Here is a 20,739-nt window from a genome sequence, read left to right on the forward strand (position 1 = left end):
AGGAGCAGAGGAGCTGGGAGCGTTTCCCAGAAAGGCAGCATGATTTCCCTCACTGATTGAATGCTGATGAGCCAGGGGAAGAGTGTGAGATGGTGGACCTTTCAGAAGAGTCTGAACCCACCATTGAGAAGCAGTTTGGAAGTGGTGAACCAATGTTTATTGGTTTTTCCAGTGAGCCTAGTGAGAGGCTAGAAGTCATGGTCACAAGCTGAAAAGGTGGGAGTGTTTGATATTTTTTCTTACCTGTTGTTTTGGTGAAAGCCTGGGACTGTGTTATTTTTGGTGTGCAACAGAAATGTCTCACTTATTAGAGCTATGTTGTGGAGATTCTGTTGCTGTGTTTTTTCTTTAAAACTTCTTGAACAATTCACTACGGAGCTTTTGGCTTACGCTCCTCTCCACACAGCTGGAGACTAATTACTTCTGATAAGCTATGTCAGCCACGGAGGAGCTCCGTTTGGATAGATTCCTGTGCAGTCAGCCAGTGTCAGAGTGCTTCAGCTTGAACAGTTTATCTTTTGCTTATGAGAAGTTCATTGCCATACAGCAAGACCTGTGTGTATGTTTCCTCATTGCTGAACTTACTTTGTCCCATTTAGGCTGGTGAAGAGGACTGAGCCATAGAAATTGAAGTTCAGCCATAGTCTTGTTTTTTGTGGGGGGTTTTCCTTTTCTGATTTTGGAAATAAGGGTCATTCTGACAGTTGTGAGACCAGTGTGGCCAGGTTGGCCCAGCATTATATGTTTTGACTTTTGCATTAATGTATTTGGGAAAATATCACAACCTACTTGAGAACCCCAGAGCAACCTGACTCTGGGTCAGGAATAAAAGTCTAACTTTATTTTTTGAACCTCTTTGAGTGTGAGTGGATTCCTTGCTTCCTTGCATTGTGGACATTTTACTTGCCTGAAGGATTCCCTAGTTGGAGGGAACGGGCTGGGAATAGTATCGGTCGCTGTGGCCCAGGCTCGCAGCACGTTTCAGGAGCCCGCGGGTTGTGACAAGACTCAAAAAGTCTTTCAGTAAATCCGTATCATAGCTCGCAGATGAACAAGCCTCCTGGGTTACAGGGACTGCCTTGCTGGACGCACCTGGTTCCCACGGCGAGCTGGTATGCTGCAATTGGGGGAAGTGTCTCTTGCTTCAGGGCTCAGCGTGACCTCTAGCCCAGGGATTCTTGTGGTGTCACTCTGTGCCGCTGATTCCTGCGGGTGATTCCCTGAAGTTATCGATTCCCTCTGAAGACGGTTCAAGAACTGCTCGATAGTGAGAAGAGAAGTATTTTCAGAGCGCCGCGAAGCTCCAGCGGCACTTCTTCCGCTCCTCTTAGGCATGAGGAAACACTCAGTTGAAACTGAGCAAGTAAGGTAAGATTTTCTAATTTCTACCGAACACTCAAGAGACGCTTCCCGACTTCAGCCACTCGTGGCCATCTTGGATCCTACACTCTTGTATTGCCTTTTATTGTATATTTCCTCTTATTCATGCTTAACTATCTGGGTAGATTTTATTTACATGTTTCCATTCATACCTTAGATTATGTTTTGAATTATGCCATAGACTATGGTTGCTTTATCATTGTGCATTCACCTTTCAAATGATTAGTTCTTCTTCATTATATGCTTTTGCTTGTATACATATGTTTTAAAATGTGTTCTTAATTATGCTGTTTTCAAATATGTTTTTGATTATATGTTTCCAGTCACGCTAAATTTTTATTATGCTACTAGTGTTTAAGTCCGTTACTTTAATGAGTGCTGTCTGCCTTTCTTTCTTACTTTCTGTGTCTCTCCCTGCCCCTGTCTCTCTTCCTTTCTTTCTTTCTTTCTGTGTGTCTGTCTTTCGTTCTAATGCGCTGCCTGCCTGGCCCCCTTTCCCTCTCCGTCCCCTCCACTTCCCTGTGCAGCAGCAGCAGCAGCAGCATTTCCCTCCCACCCTTCCCTGTGTAGCAGCAGCATTTCCCGCCCTTCCCTGTTCAGCAGCAGCATTCCCCCCATACACACACACTACCCTGTGCAGCAGCAGCATTTCCCGGCCTTCCCTGTGCAGAAGCAGCATTTCCACACACACACACATACTTCCCTGTGAAGGAGCAGCATTTCCCTGCCTTCCCTGTGCAGAAGCAGCATTTCCCCACACACCCACACACACTTCCCTGTGCAGCAGCATTTCCCGGCCTTCCCTGTGCAGCAGCAGCATTTCCTGCTGCCCCCTTCCCAGCCGCCGCGTTGAAATTGAGAGAAAAGCGCTGCACCGCGCTACCACTGGCTTCGGCGTCTTCTATCCACGGCGGCCAACCCTAGCGGAAACAGGAAGTAGTCAGAGAGGGCGGGCCACAGTGAACAAAAGATGGTGAGGCCAGCGTTAGCGCGGTGCAGCGCTTTTCTCTTAATTGAAACGGTGAGCTGGCGAGAAGGAGGAGGCTTTGGCGGTGGTGGTTTTGGCAGTGAGTGAGGGCGGGAGGGGGGAGTTGGCGGCTGTGCTGTGTTTCTCCGCTTTGGCCACCACATCCGCACTCCTGCTGGCCACGGACCTACTGATCACAGATCAGAGATCACGGAAGCACGCAGGTAAGTACGCATGCACGGCTAGGGTTTTATTATATAGGATGTTTTATGTCTTTTGATTATGCATTTTTTTATATTTAGTTTGTAATTATGTTTCCTAACATGGTCCTATAGACTCTTGATAAAGGCATACGCCCAGTGTTGAGTCTTTGAGCCACTGCGGCATTCTTATCAATAAAATGACTGTGAACTATATATCCTTGGCTGATCCTTTGACATCTTGTCCTCATGACTCCTTCGTTGTGTGTTCTAGTCTCATTGTTGAGGCCTGTCCCTGGCTTCTGATTCAGTGTTCTTTCAATGCCATCTGCCATCCTCAAAATTTGCCCAGCTGATACTTGTTGACTCTTCTGAATTTCCTCCATAGTAAAAATGAAGCCTTTGCTATAGAATAAAAGCAGTTGCTTAAAACTATCACTTACAATTGTTGATATGGACTTAGATGTGATTTGGGATCATTTATGATAAACCCTAGAAACTCCAACACCCAAATGGTTGAGGGAACAAAACTTTTTGTCCCTTTCTGACCAGTCTATCATCCAAATTGGAAATCATGTGGACCTAGATCCTTAGCGTCTCATACTTGATGCTGAAATTATTTATTTATGCAAAATTTACTATACCACTTTATCTGGCAGGGCAGAGCTAAGTGGTTCACTGGCTAAAACACAAATTTAGGAAAGGAACACCAATTAGATAATAGGACAGAAGTCAGCATTTTGGAGCAAATTCTATGAACAGCATCCCAAATTTAGGCAGTGGTAGGCATCCTACTGATGTCTAACCAGCCAATCGAGATGTACATTTTTAGAAAAATCCTACTGAGGCAGGCGGCTTACACTTTAGGCGATTTCGCATGTCTAGGGAGACAATTATGAACAGCTAAGCTCGCCAAATATAACACAATAAATCAATTCGTAGACCACATAACCGAATAGATCTATGCAATTCACAAAAGAATAATAGGATACAGAAATAATCTGAATGAAGAGATCTAATTGCCTATGAATTTGTTAGAGATGGGTCTTCAATTGCCTACTAAACTGAAGGTACGAGAGAGACAAGGAGCTCAAATGCCTGAAATCACTATCATGCGAAAACTTATGGCAGCCATTCGGAAAGCAGCGCGGGGCCAAGCAGGAGAGCGTAAAGCTTGCTCCTGACGTCCGCGCTGCTGATCTGTGTGCTGCAGGCTGGGAAAAAAAGCAAAGGATACACACTGGACCACCAGATTATAAAGGAGGGATGACGGTCAGGGGTGTGTGTTTTAAAAAAAAGGTGGTGTGGCGGCAGCGGGCAGGGTGTTTTTAAAAAAGGTGGTGTGGTAGCAGCGGCAGCGGGCGGGTGGGTCTAAAAAGGTGGTGCGGCAGGGCACCAAAAATTTATACCTTCACTTCATAAGATGCACCGAGATTTCCACCCAGTTTTGGGTGGAAAAAAAGTGTGTCTTATGGAGCGGAAAATACATTAAGTTTAATTGCAGTATTTTGAATAATATGCAGTCTTATGATGTTCTTTTTGAGTCCCACAAGGGACAAGCTGGCTTAGCACCAGAAACAAAGTTCTAAATGCAGGGGCGTCAAAATATGGATCTAAGTCACAGGTGTCAAAGTCGGTCCTCGAGGGCCGGAATCCAGTCGGGTTTTCAGGATTTCCCCAATGAATATGCATGAGATCTATGTGCATGCACTGCTTTCAATGCATATTCATTGGGGAAATCCTGAAAACCCGACTGGATTACGGCCCTCGAGGAGGGACTTTGACACCCCTGATCTAAGTGAACGCAGTTTCCACAACATAAAAAAACACTTGTGGACCACTTTGTCAACTTGATGTTTCATGGTTAGATTATGATTCAGGGTAACACCCAATATTTTAATTGTTGGGTGAATCGTATGTAGTATGGAATTTGCAGATATTGTCAAATCATAACATGACTGTTGGGAGAGGCAAAAAAGGAATTTTGTTTTGTCAGCATTCAGCTTCAATTTAAATTCCGACATCCAGGCCTCTATGGTGTCAAAGATAGCCTCAATAGTATGAGTTATATTATTCAACGATATGTTGCAAGGAAGTATAAGAGTAATATCGGCAGCATAGCTAAATAATTTAGCTCCAAAATTGGCTAATCTTGTTCCAAGAAATGAAAGATAGACATTAAAGAGCTTTGGGGACAGTGATGATCCCTAAGGGACTCCAGATGGGTTTCCATGAGGCCAAGTCAATATTGTTGACTCAGACTTGATAAATACTGGATTCTAAGAAAATCTGGAACCATGAATAGACCTATCATGAATACCAATACGTCCAACAAAGCACAAAAAGACAATCCAACAGTCTGCAGTGCAGCAAAAAACAGTACAAAACAAAACAAAAGAAACTGCAGATAAAACGTACAAGATGTAAGCTATGTTTATTAAAATATTGAATTACGGTGAGGTATCGCCACCATTTAACAAACCAGGGATCCGACACAGTCCATGTTTCGATCAACACACCTTCATCATGGGTCCTAACAGATAAAGATGACACAGCAGGCACAGCAGGTGCAGAGGGCACACAGCCGGACAGACACAGAGGACACAGCAGGCGCAGAGGACACACAGTCGGACAGACACAGGCGGAAACAGAGGGACACACAGCTGGACAGACACAGAGGACACACCAGGCACAGAGGACTCACAGTCCGGGCAGACACAGAGGACACAGCTGTCGCAGAGGACATCCACAGCAGACCGGAGGACAGCAATGGAAGCAAGCAGACAGAAGCAGGGAAGTTGAGCTAACCCAGTGTTTGCACTGTCAGCCATATGTATGACTACCTCCCCTTGGGAGGCGGTTTACGTTTGCACTCAATGCAGAGAACTGGAGAGCCTGAAGAAACGAGTCAGACTCCTGGAGGGCAGAATACTGGAACTGGAGGCACTTCGAGCACTGGAGGAGGAGGACAAGGATGCAGAGAAAACATCAAGACAGAGGAAACCATTGAAGAAGAGGTAGGAGAGCTGGAGAAGTACATAGAGGAGGCATACAGGGAGACCATGGAAAATCACCAGAAACAGTGGAACTACTGGGATACATCTATAGAGGAGTGAGGACCTCCAGCAGGATAACAAAGCAGCGGATCTGGAGGCAGCAGAGGGGACCCACAAGAAGGCAAGTTTAGTGCAAGCCAACGCCAAGATGAGGGATGATGGGTGTGCATGGAGGGACACGGAACTACGGCTGGAGAGATGGACATACACTGGGGACAAAGACCTGTGGTTGGAGAAGCAAGAGAAGATAGAGGGGACAGCAATCGTTGTGGGGGACTCCATTATCAGACAATTTGGACAGCCACATAGCGGGAGGGAAGACAGGATCGGCTGGTGACCTGCCTACCGGGAGCCAAGGTAGAAGACATAGTGAGCATTGACAGGATGGTCGACAGCGTGGAGGAAGAAGAAGATACAGCAGTGGTAATCCACGTAAGGCGAACAATAGTGAGCAACAGGAAACTACAACAGAGAAGTACTAAAGGATCAGTTCTGGACGCTAGGAAGGAAGCTGAAGACCAGAACATAGAGGATAGCATTCTCGGAGATCCTGCCGGTACCCAGGGCAGATGAGAAAAAAATAGATGGAGCTGCAAGCAGTCAACGCGTGGATGCAGTGCTGGTGTGAGGAAGAAGGATTCTACTTCGTGTGCAACTGGACAACATTCTGGGGGAAGATCAAGCTGTACAGGAAGGACGGACTCCACCTCAGCAGAGACGGAACGAGGCTACTTGCAAGCAACATCAAGAGATGAAGTTGAGAAGTTTTTAAACTAGGAAGAAGGGGAAAGCCAACAGTCGATCCGAGAGAGAGAGTTGATGATTCGGGAAACCGGTATACCCAGAGGATACCATGCAGGAAGATGGAGGGGAAGACTCACTCAGATCACATGCAAGACAGACCGAAAGGGACACAAGAGGGAACGGACACACAAGAAGGGGAACAGGCTGCAAACTCAAGTGTATGTACACGAATGCAAGGAGCCTTAGAAATAAGATGAATTAGAAGCTGTGGCACAAAAGGATAACATGACATCATCGGCATCATGGAAACATGGTGGACTGATGAAAATGTCTGGGACACGGTGCTATCGGGATACAAACTCTACCGCAGAGACAGTGTGACTCAAAAAGGAGGCGGCATTGCTATTTACATCAAAGAGGGAATTGAATCTACTAGAGAGAACATGCCACAACAGATGGATAAGTTAGAGTCTCTATGGGTCAAAATTCCAGGAACAAATGGACCGGAAACAAGGATAGGCATCTACTACCGACCCCCAGGGCAGTCTGAAGAAATTGATGGAGAAATGACGGATGTGATTAAACACATCTGCAAGAGAGGCAACGCAGTTATCATAGGCGACTTCAACTATCCAGGGATAGAATGGAACCTTGGCACTTCTGGCTGTGCTAGAGAGACCAAGTTCCTGGAAACTGTAGGCAATTGCTTCCTGGAACAACTTGTCAAGGAAAACACGAGAGGAAACGCAATTCTGGACTTGATCCTAAATGGGCTGCGAAGACCGGCACTGGATGCAGAACTAGAAGGGACGCTGGGAAACAGTGATCACAATATGATCTGCTTCAACCTGGAAACATGGGGGAAACATCAGTCCAGAACAACAGCCACGGCGCTAAACTTCCGAAAAGGGAATTACAAAGGGATGAGACGCATGGTGGGGAAGAAGATTAAGAAGAGGATAAACACTGTAAAGACACTAGAGCAAGCTTGGTCTCTTTATAAGGATATGGTCACCGAGGCACAAAATCTATATATACCACGTATCAACAAGGGATCACACAGGAAAAAGAATAAAGAACCGGCATGGCTCACTGTAGAGGTTAAGGAAGCGATCAGAGACAAAAAAAAACCTTGTTTAAGGAATGGAAAAGATCAAAAACGTACAAAAACTGGAATAAGCACAAACAACATCAACACAGGTGCCATAAGGCGGTAAAAGGGGCCAAAAGAGACTACGAGGAAAAAATAGCCAAGGAGGTGATGAACTTCAAGCTTTTCTTTTGATATATATATCAAGGGACCGTTGGATGATCAAGTAATAAAGGGAGCGTTAAAGGAGGACAAAGCAAACGCAGACAGACTGAACTCGTTCTTTGCATCTGTATTTACCGAAGAGGATATACACAGCATATCGGAACCCATCAGGCTATATGCTGGAAGTGAAAACAGGAAACTGACAAGAGCTATAAATCCCCGGGACCGGATGGTATCCATCTGAGGGTCATCAAGGAACTGAAAGGGACCATAGCTGAACTGTTTCAAATAATAGCCAATCTGTCAATCAAAACGGGAAAGGTTCCGGAAGACTGGAAGGTAGAGAATGTTACGTCGATCTTCAAAAAAGGTTCAAGGGGAGACCCGGGAAACTACAGACCGATGAGTCTAACCTCGGTACCAGAAAAGATGGTGGAGGCACTGATAAAGGACTGCATCATTGATCACCTTGATGGACACGGTCTAATAAGGACCAGTCAGCACAGTTTCAGCAAAGGCAGATCTTGTTCGACAAACTTGCTGCACTTCTTTGAGGGAGTGAACAGGCAGATAGACAAGGGTGACCCGGTCGACATTGTATATCTGGATTTTCAGAAGGTGTTTGACAAAGTTCCGCATGAACGACTACTTCGGAAAATTGCGAGACATGGAATCAAGGGTGAAATACTCATGTGGATTAAAAACTGGCTGAAGCATAGGAAACAGAGAGTGGGGGTAAATGGACAATACTCGGACTGGAAGAGCGTCACCAGTGGGGTGCCACAGGGGTCGGTGCTTGGACCAATGCTCTTCAACATCTTTATAAACGATCTGGACATAGGTACGATTAAATTTGCAGACGATATGAAGTTATTCAGAGTAGTGAAGACACAGTGGGATTGAAAAGATCTGCAACGTGTAATGGACATCGACATGGCAGGTTCAACATGGACAAGTGTAAAGTGATGCATGTTGGTAACAAAAATCTCATGCACAATTACAGGATGTCCAGAGCGGTACTTGGAGAAACTTCCCAGGAAAGGGACTTAGGAGTTCAGATCGACAAGTCGATGAAGCCGTCCCCACAATGTGTGGCGGCGGTGAAAAGGGCGAACAGAATGCTAGGAATGATAAAGAAGGGGATCATGAACAGATCGGAGAAGATTATCATGCCGTTAAACCGGGCCGTGGTGCACCCTCACCTGGAGTACTGCATACAGCACTGGTTGCCGTACATAAAGAAGGACATGGTACTACTCGAAAGGGTCCAGAGAAGAGCGACTAAGATGGTTAAGGGGTTGGAGGAGCTGCCGTACAGCGAAAGATTAGAGAAACTGGGCCTCTTCTCCCTTGAACAGAGGAGATTGAGAGGCAACATGATCGAAAAATTCAAGGTACTGAAGGGGATAGACTTAGTAGATAAGGACAGGTTGTTCACCAAGGTAGGAAGAATGAGAGGGCACTCTCTAAAGTTGAAAGGGGATAGATTCTGTACAAACATAAGGAAGTTCCAGAGGCTGTTATAGGGGAAAACACCCTCCAAGGATTCAAGACAAAGTTAGACAAGTTTCTGTTGAACAAGAACGTGCGCTGGTAGGGCTAGTCTCAGTTAGGGTGCTGGTCTTAGACCAGAGGGCCGCCGCGTGAGCGGACAGCTGGGCATGATGGACCACTGGTCTGACTCAGCAGTGGCAATTCTTATGTTCTTATGTTTTTTGTTTTTTTTGTTCTTCTTCACCCAGAGAGTGGTAGAAAACTGGAACGCTATTCCGGAGTCTGTGATAGGGGAGAACACCCTCCAGGGATTCAAGACAAAGCTAGACAAGTTCCTGCTGAACAAGAATGTATGCTGATAGGGCTAGTCTCAGTTAGGGTGCTGGTCTTAGACCAGAGAGCCGCCGCGTGAGCGGACAGCTGGGCATGATGGACCACTGGTCTGACTCAGCAGTGGCAATTCTTATGTTCTTATGTTTTTTGTTTTTTTTGTTCTTCTTCACCCAGAGAGTGGTAGAAAACTGGAACGCTATTCCGGAGTCTGTGATAGGGGAGAACACCCTCCAGGGATTCAAGACAAAGCTAGACAAGTTCCTGCTGAACAAGAATGTATGCTGATAGGGCTAGTCTCAGTTAGGGTGCTGGTCTTTGACCGGAGTGCCGCCATGTGAGCGGACTGCTGGGCATGATGGACCACTGGTCTGACCCAGCAGCGGCAATTCTTATGTTTCAAATGTAAATAAATACATAGACATATAGAAATAATATACATGAAAGCAAAATCCAAGAGTGTGAATGCAGTGATCCACAAGTGATCTAATGTGCAAGATTGAAACAGCAGGCCTAAGTGTGGTGCATGTGTATGTGATATACAAAATTTAAACAACAGGACTAAATGTAGTGCATGTGTATATAATATACAAGTGTGAACATAAATCTGATGACCAATCAAAAACAGTGAGATGTGAACAGCAAAAGGTGGATGTGTAAAAAAAATTAGACTCTCAGTGTGAAATAAAAGAATGGGAATTAGGAGAATAAATCATAAGAGAATTCTGAGGACCTACCCTAATTTGTAAGGTGTCAGATTAAACCGCACACAAAAAATAAACTGTAAATTGAAAGATATACAATAATGCATCATTCCTTATTCTAAAAGCTAATGATCACTATCTCATTAAAAGATATGCTAAAATGAGTCATAAAAACAAAAGAAGCAAATTAAAATAAAATGAAAATCCAAGACGGTAGTATTTGTATTGACCACTAGGAGGTAAGAAGTGTCCTATAGACTATGGATATTTAAAGAATTGAAAAGCACAGATTGTATTGGTGAAGAAGACAAGATGAGCGTTGTTAATCTAAACAGACACTAGAGAGGGCAATGTGGATCGAAAATAAACAGAAATAAAAAAATGGAAAATAAAAATAAAAGTAAACAGGGCCAACCAAGCAGTCAGGACACCAAGAGTACGAAATATAGATATAAAAACCTGAAGGGTGACTATAGGTGTGAAAGCAAGTCAAACTCTAGAAATGACAAGAGTGCAAGCCTGAAAAGTGCAGAATAAAAATTTCTAAACACAAAGTGAAGAGTGGTATAAATTTAGGAGCCGGTCAATGTAATTATCATTCAGAGTACCACTAAATGATTTACATCATGACTGCAAGGTACCTAAGTTAAATAAGTCTCATGGCAAGGACAGAGGCGGTGCCAAATGAAACGGTACATGGCAGAGAAATAAAAACCAAAGTGTGAAGACCATAGGTAAATCAGAAATGGCATAATGTAGGCTGAATTGCTCAGCCAGAAGATAAGTGCCAACATTCCAAGAGTTTTTTGTGGTCAACCAGGTCGAAAGCGCTACTCAGCTCAAACTGTATTACAAGTGCATTGTAGCCCTTACTAAATATGTTATGAAGATAATCTAAGATCACAGCCATAACGGTTTTAGTCCTGAATTGTGAGCGGAATCCAGATTGCGAATTATGTAAGAGAGCGTGTCAAGAAATTTTGATAATTGAGTTTGTACCATTCCTTCCATTATTTTAATGGAATAGAGGCAATAGGCCTATAGTGGAAACTTTAGATATAGGTTCTTTCAAATTCTGACAAATGGTGTAATTATGATGTATCCTTCAGATATGGAAAGAACTTATTTCCAAGAGGTGGGATAGCCAATTATATAAGTCAGATTTAAGATTAGTGGAGCTTTTTTTCAAAGCAACAGGGAACAGAGATCTAAGGGAACATAGGAATCTACATATTTATTGTACAATTTTATGAATTGTGTCCAATCAGGTTTATCGAATGATAGCCAAAGTTGATCTGCATGGGCTGGGTGTGGGCATGGTCTCGCGACGTGGCCTTGGGCAAGTTTAAGTGGTTCTAGGCATCTCTCTAGAGCTGCGACAGATGTCTGAAAGGTAGGAATTAAAATGCTGACCTGCATTTCAAACAGATACTACCACGATCAGCTAAGTGGCTGCGGCATGGAACCCCGAATCCCACTGGAAGTTGGGATGCTAACTCCCTCCTGCTGCCAACCCCTCCCCCAACACTGACTGCAGCAGGATGAATGCCCAATTCCTCCTACTGCCATCCCCGCACCCCCACCCGACACTGTGCCTGGCAGGAGGGATGCCCAATTCCTCCTACTGGAACCTCCGAAACAGCTCCCCCAACCATGATAGGCAGGAGGAATGCCCACTCCCTTCCTGCCAACAGGCTCCCCCCAAACCCATGACCCTCCCAAGCCCTCTACCCCAATACCACAACCATCCCCTGAAACACCCCCCCGTACCTTTTGTAGTGAAACGGGCTGGAGGGATACCTATTCTCTCCGGCCACCAGGCCTAACCTCTTCACAATAGGTGTGGCCTTTGGAATCTGGCCAATCGGAGTCTTAGGCCACTTCCAGTGCAATCCCAGAATAACTAGGAAGGAGGCCAAAGACTCTGGTTGGCCCAGGTGCCCAATCAGGGCTTTAGGCCCTTCTCTGGTGCAGGAAGGGGGAAGGCCTGCCATTATGAAGAGGTGGGCCTGGCAGTTGGAGGAGAAGGCATCCCTCTGGCCTGCCATACTACAAAAGGTACTGGGGGGAGGAGGGTTGGGGGAGGTTTGGGGTGCTGAGGTTGGAGATTCGAGTATGGGGAGGTTTGTACATTGGGGGGGTCACAGTTTCAAGGGGGGGCCTGCTGGCAGAAGGGAGTGGGCATCCCTCCTACCTATTACAGTTGGGGGGGTTTTGGGGATTCTGGCAAAAGAAGGAGAGCATCCCTCCTGCCTATCAAGGAGGGGTTCAGGACATCCCTCCTGCCATGGACAGTGTCAGGGGGGAGGGGTGTCGCTGCTGCACAATTGATTGTGGGAGATTCCCTTGCCGCTATCGGCTCAGCGGCAATGCAATTCTCTTACCAGCGCCTATTACATGGGCGCTAGTTAGAGAATCGGGGTGTTTAGGCATCTGTCTCTTAGGGCAGACGCGATTCTGTATAGAACACCGGTGTATGATTCTCAGACACTTCTTAGGTACCTGCAGAAACCAGTATCCTATACAGAATTTCGCTCTTTGGGTATATGATTAAGGGGTATGGTTAGGAAGAATTTCTATGACATTCTGGGGTATGGTTTATGACAATTTTCTGTGATAGAGGGCTAGAGTAGGCAGGAGGGGATAATGGCTATGACAAGTTTCAATTTATTTAAATTTTGTTATCCTGCCTTTTGAAAGACATGGTAGGACCTAAACATGATTGGCTGAATTATGAGTGGGCAGGACTTAAACCAGAAGTGAACACTAGCTGATTTAATCTGTCTAAAAATGTAAATTAAGTTTGATAAAAGCTATGCAAATTATATTTGATACTATGACATCATCATCCGATTAATTTACTTATTCATTCTGATTTTACCTGGAAAAAGGAAGTAGTTCCCAAAAAATTGTGAAAAAATACATTTTGTTGAACTTTATTTCCAACAATCTTTCACACAGTGAAAGGTGATAGAAATTGAAAACAAACCATAACAGCTACTTAGAACCTTATATGGTAGTGAACAAATAACTATTGACTTGGTATTGCCAAACACATGCATATCAGCCGAAGAGGGAGTGGAAAATATGAAAAAGGATCTGCAAAAGTTAGAGGGAATGGTCTAATTGCCTGGCAACTAAAATTCAATGCAAAGAAATGCAGAGTAATGCATTTGGGGGATTAATAATAGGAAGGAACTGTATATGCTGGGAGGAGAGAAGCTGATATGCACGGACGGGGAGAGAGACCTTGGGGTGATAGTGTCCGAAGATCTAAAGGCGAAAAAACAGTGTGACAAGGATGTGGCTGCTGCCAGAAGGATGCTGGGCTGTATAAAGAGAGGCGTAGTCAGTAGAAGGAAGAAGGTGTTGATGCCCCTGTACAGGTCATTGGTGAGGCCCCACTTGGAGTATTGTGTTCAGTTTTGGAGACCGTATCTGGCGAAAGACGTAAGAAGACTTGAGGCGGTCCAGAGGAGGGCGACAAAAATGATAGGAGGCTTGCACCAGAAGACATATGAGGAGAGACTGGAAGCCCTGAATATGTATACCCTAGAGGAAAGGAGAGACAGGGGAGATATGATTCAGACGTTCAAATACTTGAAGGGTATTAACGTAGAACAAAATCTTTTCCAGAGAAAGGAAAATGGTAAAACCAGAGGACATAATTTGAGGTTGAGGGGTGGTAGACTCAGGGGCAATGTTAGGAAATTCTACTTTACGGAGAGGGTAGTGGATGCCTGGAATGCGCTCCCGAGAGAGGTGGTGGAGAGTAAAACTGTGACTGAGTTCAAAGAAGCGTGGGATGAACACAGAAGATTTAGAATCAGAAAATAATATTAAATATTGAACTAGGCCAGTTACTGGGCAGACTTGCACGGTCTGTGTCTGTGTATGGCCGTTTGGTGGAGGATGGGCAGGGGAGGGCTTCAATGGCTGGGAGGGTGTAGATGGGCTGGAGTAAGTCTTAACAGAGATTTTGGCAGTTGGAACCCAAGCACAGTACTGGGTAAAGCTTTGGATTCTTGCCCAGAAATAGCTAAGAAGAAAAATTACAAAAAAATTTTAATTGAATCAGGTTGGGCAGACTGGATGGACCATTCAGGTCTTTATCTGCCGTCATCTACTATGTTACTATGGAATAAAGCTGAATGCTGTCAACAAGACAGAGATACTATATATTGAATAGATAGTTTTGGTGGAAGAGGAAAAGGCTTGGGGGTAGGGAAGAACTAATATCCAAGAAACAACATTTTCTGGTAACCTCTGTTGTCTAGGATAGCAAAAGTTACAAAGTCATTTTCACTTAAATACCTTTTCTCTCAGTAGACAGCGATCATGGATTGTAGACAAGTATCTATAATGAATTTTTATCAGCTGATCTAGATCCTTTGCATCTTCTACTTGATGCTGAAATTCCAAACCTGTGCTATGAAGAATCTTTAGAAAGAAAGAAATGCATTATTAGTAGTTGAAAATATATTATTCCATAGTATAAAGAGAGTTTGTTTACTGCAAGAAAATCTTTAACTATTTTTTCCCTTTAAAATCTGTAATATGTAAATAGCAGAACTATAATGAAAGCTATACTACAAGTGCAGTAATGGTATTCCATGACATGAGACAAGAAAACAAAAATTAAGATAAATTATTATTAATGGAAGTTACCAGGAATGTGTTTGTATGCTTTATTATTTATCTATATCTATATATTACTTACTTATAATTTTTTTCCTAATAACAGCTCAATAGAATAATAAAAATGTTTACATCACTATTGCCTACATTCAAGGGAACAAGTAGAGAGCTTAGTAGAAAAGTCTGTGCACACTTCAAAAGAAACTCATATACCATTGGATCTACTGCTACTTAGTTTAACGATCAGCATAGGAAAGAAAAAACACAGTTCTTCAAAGAAGTACTGTATATACTCAAATATAAACCCAGATTTTGGGGCCCAAAAATGGGGGTCTCTGTTTATATTCGAGTCTACACTTGAGTACTTCTCTAATTACTGTAGTTAAAAAAATAAAAATAAAAAAAAATCAAAATTTAAACCTACTGGTGTGGAGAATAGAATCGCTGGGCAGGGGCAGGCCTGACTTGCAGGCAGACAGCTGATTCCTCCCAGTGGTGGCCGCGATAGTCCTCTATGCTGTTTGCAGACCATCGGAAGGAGGGGAGAGTAAGGAGTCAGCGGCACATCCGGATTGCAAACAGCCCTGCCTTCGGTCCCAGTCCCACTAAACCATCTGGCAATAATGAAACCAGATGCTGCAGGGGCTTTCCCTGTTGACAAATTGCTATAGGCTCTGCCAATCTCAATCCCACCAGAGCCTATAGTGATTTGGCAAAAGGGAAGGCCCCCGCGGCGTCTGGCTTCATTATTGCCAGACAGTTTATTGGGATCGGGACCAAAGGCAGAGCTGTTTGCAATCCGGATATGTCGCTGACTCCTCACTCTCCCCTCCTTCCGAAGGCCAGCAAACAGAATGGAGGATTGTCGTGGTCGCCACTGGGAGGAATCAGTTGCCTCCATGTCGGACCTGCCCCTGATCCGCAACTCCATTCCCCAGAGCCCCAGGTAGATAGTATTGGAAGAAGCAAATGATAAAAGGTGATGGGGAGAGATTTTGGATGGAGGTGGAGGGAAAGAGAGAGCAAGAAAAGAGGGGAGAGGATATGCTGGATGGAGGGGGCAAGGCAGAAGATACTGGTTAGAACAGTGAAAATAAAGGGGGAAAGAGAGAAAGAGAAGATGCTGGAAGAGTTAGAAAAAAAAAACTGGAGAATAACAGGAAGAGGGAGATGGAAAGCTGTAAATAGAAGAAGATAGAGATGCAGAAAAATAAATGGAGAAAAACTGAAAGGAAAAGGTTAAAGTCAGAGGAGAGGAAGTGAAGACAGGAAGGAGTAAAGAGGAAGACAGACTGTAGACCCTGGAAAGAAAATTAAGAAATGACAGAAGAAAGCAGAAACTGGGATAAACATGAATAAAATGGCCAGATGACAAAGGTAGAAAAAAGAAATTATTCTTAATTTCATGAACAGAAAATGCAGTTTTACTGTGAATTTGCACTGCTTTCTTTTTATATTCTAAAGTGTAGAATGCTGTTTCTCTTTCTCTGGTGTTGAACTGCATTATCTTACCAATCTTAAGGTTTAAGTTTGATTTTTGTCTACTTTTATTTAAATTTGTGGTTGCTTGTAGTTGTGTTTTCCTATTTAGGGGCCTTGTTGTGATATATGCATCAACAATAATAATAAACTTTATTTTTGTATACCACCCTACTATAAGTTCTGAGCGGTTCACATAAAGAGGACTGTACAATCAGTGAAGCATACAAACAAATATCAGAGAATACATAAGGTTTTATAAGTTATCAAACAATATTGTCTTTAATGTCTTCCTAAAAGAGTAAAAAAGTAAGTTTGGGAAATGAGGAGGCTCAACCAAGAATTAATTTTTTCTGCTTGGAAAGCAAACATCTTTCTAAGAATCTCTTATATCAAACAGATGTGTGGAGGGGCATAATAAAAAAAAAGTCTAAGTCCACTTTTGGCCTAAGGCCTTAAACGTTGAAAGTAGAAGCAGGAAAAATGTCCATTATAAAAAAAAAACGTCCAAAAGGAGGGCTTTTTTAAAAATAATGGCCTGCCTCTACGTTCAGCTGTTTAAACGCCCAGACCACCACTATGTCTACACTAACAACATATAATCAACCTAAAAAAAGCCTAACTCTCAAACGCCCAAAACAAGAGCTTTTAGGTGAAGGAGGAGCCAGTCCTTCGCCTAAAAGCTGGATTCTATAACTGGTGTCTGTCAAAAACAACACCGGTTACTGAATCCACCCCCCGTTACAATGATCGGAGCAAGAGGGAGCCCAAGCCCTCTTGCCCCGGCGATCCCCAACCCCCCTCCTCCCCGCCGATTACGTTGGGGCCAGGAGGAAAACCAAGCCCTCCTGGCCACGACCCCCCCTAGAAGATCAGGCAGGAGGGAGCCCAACTCCTCCTGCCCAGGTGAATCCACTACCCCCCACCCCCACTAAAATATGGGCAGGAGGGATCTCAGGCCCTCCTGCCATCGATTCACACCCCCCCCCCCGCTGACCTCACAATCCTCCCACCCCCAATCCCCCCCGTACCTTTAAATCATTGGCCGGACAGACAGGTGCCAAGCCCATCCGTCCAGCAGGCCAGCCATCCGTTGAATGGCTGGCATTAGGGCCTGATTGGCCTAGGCGGCTCAAACCCCGCCCACAGGTGGGGTCTGAGGCGCTTGGGCCAACGGGAATAGGCCCAGTAGGTTTAGGCCCCGCCCATAGGAGGCCCTATTCCGGTTTGCCCAGGTGCCTCAGGCCTCATTTGTGGGCAGGGTTTGAGCTGCCTGGGCCAATCAGGCCCTAAGGCCAGTCATTCAATGGATGGCTGGCCTGCCGGATGGACGGGCTTGGCACCCGTCCGTCCGTCCAACGATTTAAAGGTACCGGGGGGATTGGGGGTGGGGGGGATCGAGGGGGTCAGTGGGGAGGGGGTGCGTCGAGGGCAGGAGGGCCTGGGATCCCTCCTGCCCATATTTTAGTGGGGGTGGGTGGTAGTGGGTTCGTCTGGGCAGGAGGAGTTGGGCTCCCTCCTGCCCGATCTTGTAAGGGGGGATCGTGGCCAGGAGGGCTTGGGCTCCCTCCTGGCCCCATCATAATCGGCGGGGGAGAGGGGGGTTGGGGATCGCCGGGGTAAGAGGGCTTGGGCTCCCTCTTACTCCGATGCTGTCGGGGTCAGTCAGGGCTGGCAGGGCAAGAGGGCTTGGGCTCCCTCTTGCCTCGATGCTGTCAGGGATTTGGGGTGTCGCCGGGCAGGAGGGCTTGGGCTCCCTCCTGCCCAATTGTAATTGCTGGGGGAGGGCTGATCGCTGCAGGAGAGATGGCTCATCTCTCCTGCAGGCGATGGTGATTGCCCACCCCCCTCCGAACCGCAGCACTTCAGGGTGAGGATCGCCGGCAGGGGAGATGCCCTGCTGCGATGCTCACCCCGAAGTGCCACGGTTCGGAGGGGGGTGGGTGATCACTATTGTGGCAGGAGAGATGAGCCATCTCTCCTGTAGCGAATGTTGCAGTAGGGGGTAGGCAAGTTGCTGGGGCCACTGAGCTGCAGCGATCAGCTCAGTGGCCCCTTTTCGGCACTTATACAGTGGTGCCTCGCATAACGGACGCCTCGCACAGCGAACGCTGCGCACAACGAACTTTATGTCTTGATCCGTACAACGAACTTCGTTTCACACAACGAAGTCGCCCGAGCTGCATCCTTCCGCGCAGGCACTGCGCTTAACTGCCCTCTCTCCGCCTGGTTCCCTCTTGCCCCCCCGACTCCCCGACACGATCGGGGCAAAAAGGAGCCCAAGCCCTCTTGCCCCGCCGATTCCCCAACTCCCCACACAATATCGGGCCAGGAGGGAGCCCAAGTCCTCCTGGCCACGGCGACCCCCTAACCCCACCCTGCACTACATTACGGGCAGGAGGGATCCCAGGCCCTCCTGCCCTCGACGCAAACCCCCCCTCCCCCAACGACCGCCCCCCCCCCAAGAACCTCCGACCGCCCCCCCAGTCGACCCGCGACCCCCCTGGCCGACCCCCATGACACCCCCAACCCCCTTCCCCGTACCTTTCTGTAGTTGGCCGGACAGACGGGAGCCAAACCCGCCTGTCCGGCAGGCAGCCAACGACGGAATGAGGCCGGATTGGCCCATCCGTCCCAAAGCTCCGCCTACTGGTGGGGCCTAAGGCGCCTGGGCCAATCAGAATAGGCCCGGGAGCCTTAGGTCCCTCCTGGGGGCAGGGCCTGAGGCACATGGGCCCAACTCGACCATGTGCCTCAGGCCCTGCCCCCAGGAGGGACCTAAGGCTCCCGGGCCTATTCTGATTGGCCCAGGCGCCTTAGGCCCCACCAGTAGGCGGAGCTTTGGGACGGATGGGCCAATCCGGCCTCATTCCGTCGATGGCTGCCTGCCGGACAGGCGGGTTTGGCTCCCGTCTGTCCGGCCAACTACAGAAAGGTACGGGGAAGGGGGTTGGGGGTGTCGTGGGGGTCGGCCAGGGGGGTCGCGGGTCGGCTGGGGGGGCGGTCGGAGGTTCTTGGGGGGGGGGGCGGTCGTTGGGGGGAGGGGGGGTTTGCGTCGAGGGCAGGAGGGCCTGGGATCCCTTCTGCCCGTAATGTAGTGCAGGGTGGGGTTAGGGGGTCGCCGTGGCCAGGAGGACTTGGGCTCCCTCCTGGCCCGATATTGTCGGGGAGTTGGGGAATCGGCGGGGCAAGAGGGCTTGGGCTCCCTTTTGCCCCGATCGTGTCGGGGAGTCGGGGGGGCAAGAGGGCTTGAGCTCCCTCTTGCCCCGATCGTGTCGGGGAGTCGGGGGGGGCAAGAGGGCTTGAGCTCCCTCTTGCCCCGATCGTGTCGGGGGTGCCAGGGACCACACGGAGTCACCCACCGTACCACCCGATTCGGGTAAGCGCAGGTATCGGTGGGTGGCTTATTTGCGGGGGGGGTGCCTTATTTTACATTTTTTTCTAAAAAGGGGGGGCTGTCTTATTTGATGGCCCTGCCTTATCATCGGGGAAACACGGTAGAAAAAAAAAAAAAATGAACAGTTAAGTCCCAGTTTTTGCCGCTGAGACTCTGCCCTCTCACTGTAAAATTAGACTCTACTTAGTCTGTCTTTAAATTTAAAAAATGTGTGTTGTTTTAAAAAACAATTATGTTTTTAGATGTATCTAAATAAAAATAATAACCAAAAATTTATCTTTTTTTATGTCATCTTAGCATATTTTATGCTACAGAACGAATTATTTTTTTTAACATGTATTGTTATGGGAAAACGCGTTTCACATAACGAACTTTTCGCATAACAAACTTGCTCCTGGAACGAATTAAGTTCGTTGTGTGAGGCACCACTGTACCTGTTTTGACTTGGTCTAAGTCAAAACGTATAAGTGCAGACTAGGCAACCTGTCTAAAGTTTTGGTTATACCTGTTGCACGCCTAGGTCTAGGTCAGCCCACCTCCCCCTCACCATCCGCCCTTTCCCCTCCTCTAAAAACGCCTTTTCGCTCTATGCGTTTAGAGGCGGTGAAAGACCTAAGCTGGTTTTAGATACGTCTAAAACCAGCTTTGATTATGGGTACTTGGACGATAAGGCTTTTTGATCGTCCAAGTACCCATTTAGGCCACTTTTTAGACATTTGTTTTTTTGATTTTGAGCCCCATTATGTTTAGTGACTTAAAATGTAGCTGATGGAGAGAGAAGAACAGTCTTTGTAGATTAGCTCACCACGATAACCCAAATTTCTAACCTCGGTTTATATTAAAGTTCCATCCCCCTCCTCTTTCTGGAGAGGAAAAAGGATACCTCGGTTTATATTCAGATCAGTTTATGTTCGAGTATACTGTATACGTTAGGATAGCTGTGTGATGTCACTAAGATACTAGTATGTCTCACTGCCATCTAAAATTGAATATGGCTAATACAGAGCTGCCCATCTTCCCACTTAAACCCATCTCTCTGCTTCTCTCGTTCTCTGTCTCTGTGGACAACTCTCATATCCTTTTGCTTTTTGTCTG

At 46.3% G+C, this 20,739-nt stretch overlaps 1 protein-coding gene across 4 annotated transcripts in view; it reads right to left on the reverse strand.

Annotated features, from left to right (window-relative positions):
- Positions 1-20,739, reverse strand: part of TUBGCP5 (tubulin gamma complex associated protein 5) — a 1,496,334-nt gene that overhangs the window by 195,739 nt on the left and 1,279,856 nt on the right. For 3 of the 4 annotated variants that reach the window (XM_033947658.1, XM_033947659.1, XM_033947662.1), the window contains one exon: positions 14,445-14,570. The exons of the other annotated variant lie outside the window; for it this stretch is intronic. In XM_033947658.1, coding sequence (XP_033803549.1) covers positions 14,445-14,570 — 126 coding nt within the window. The remainder of the gene's footprint in view (positions 1-14,444; positions 14,571-20,739) is intronic. 4 annotated transcript variants of the gene reach the window in all.

The sequence above is a fragment of the Geotrypetes seraphini genome, chromosome 6 (assembly GCF_902459505.1).
Source record: "Geotrypetes seraphini chromosome 6, aGeoSer1.1, whole genome shotgun sequence".
In the NCBI taxonomy this organism is placed as follows: Eukaryota; Metazoa; Chordata; class Amphibia; order Gymnophiona; family Dermophiidae; genus Geotrypetes; species Geotrypetes seraphini.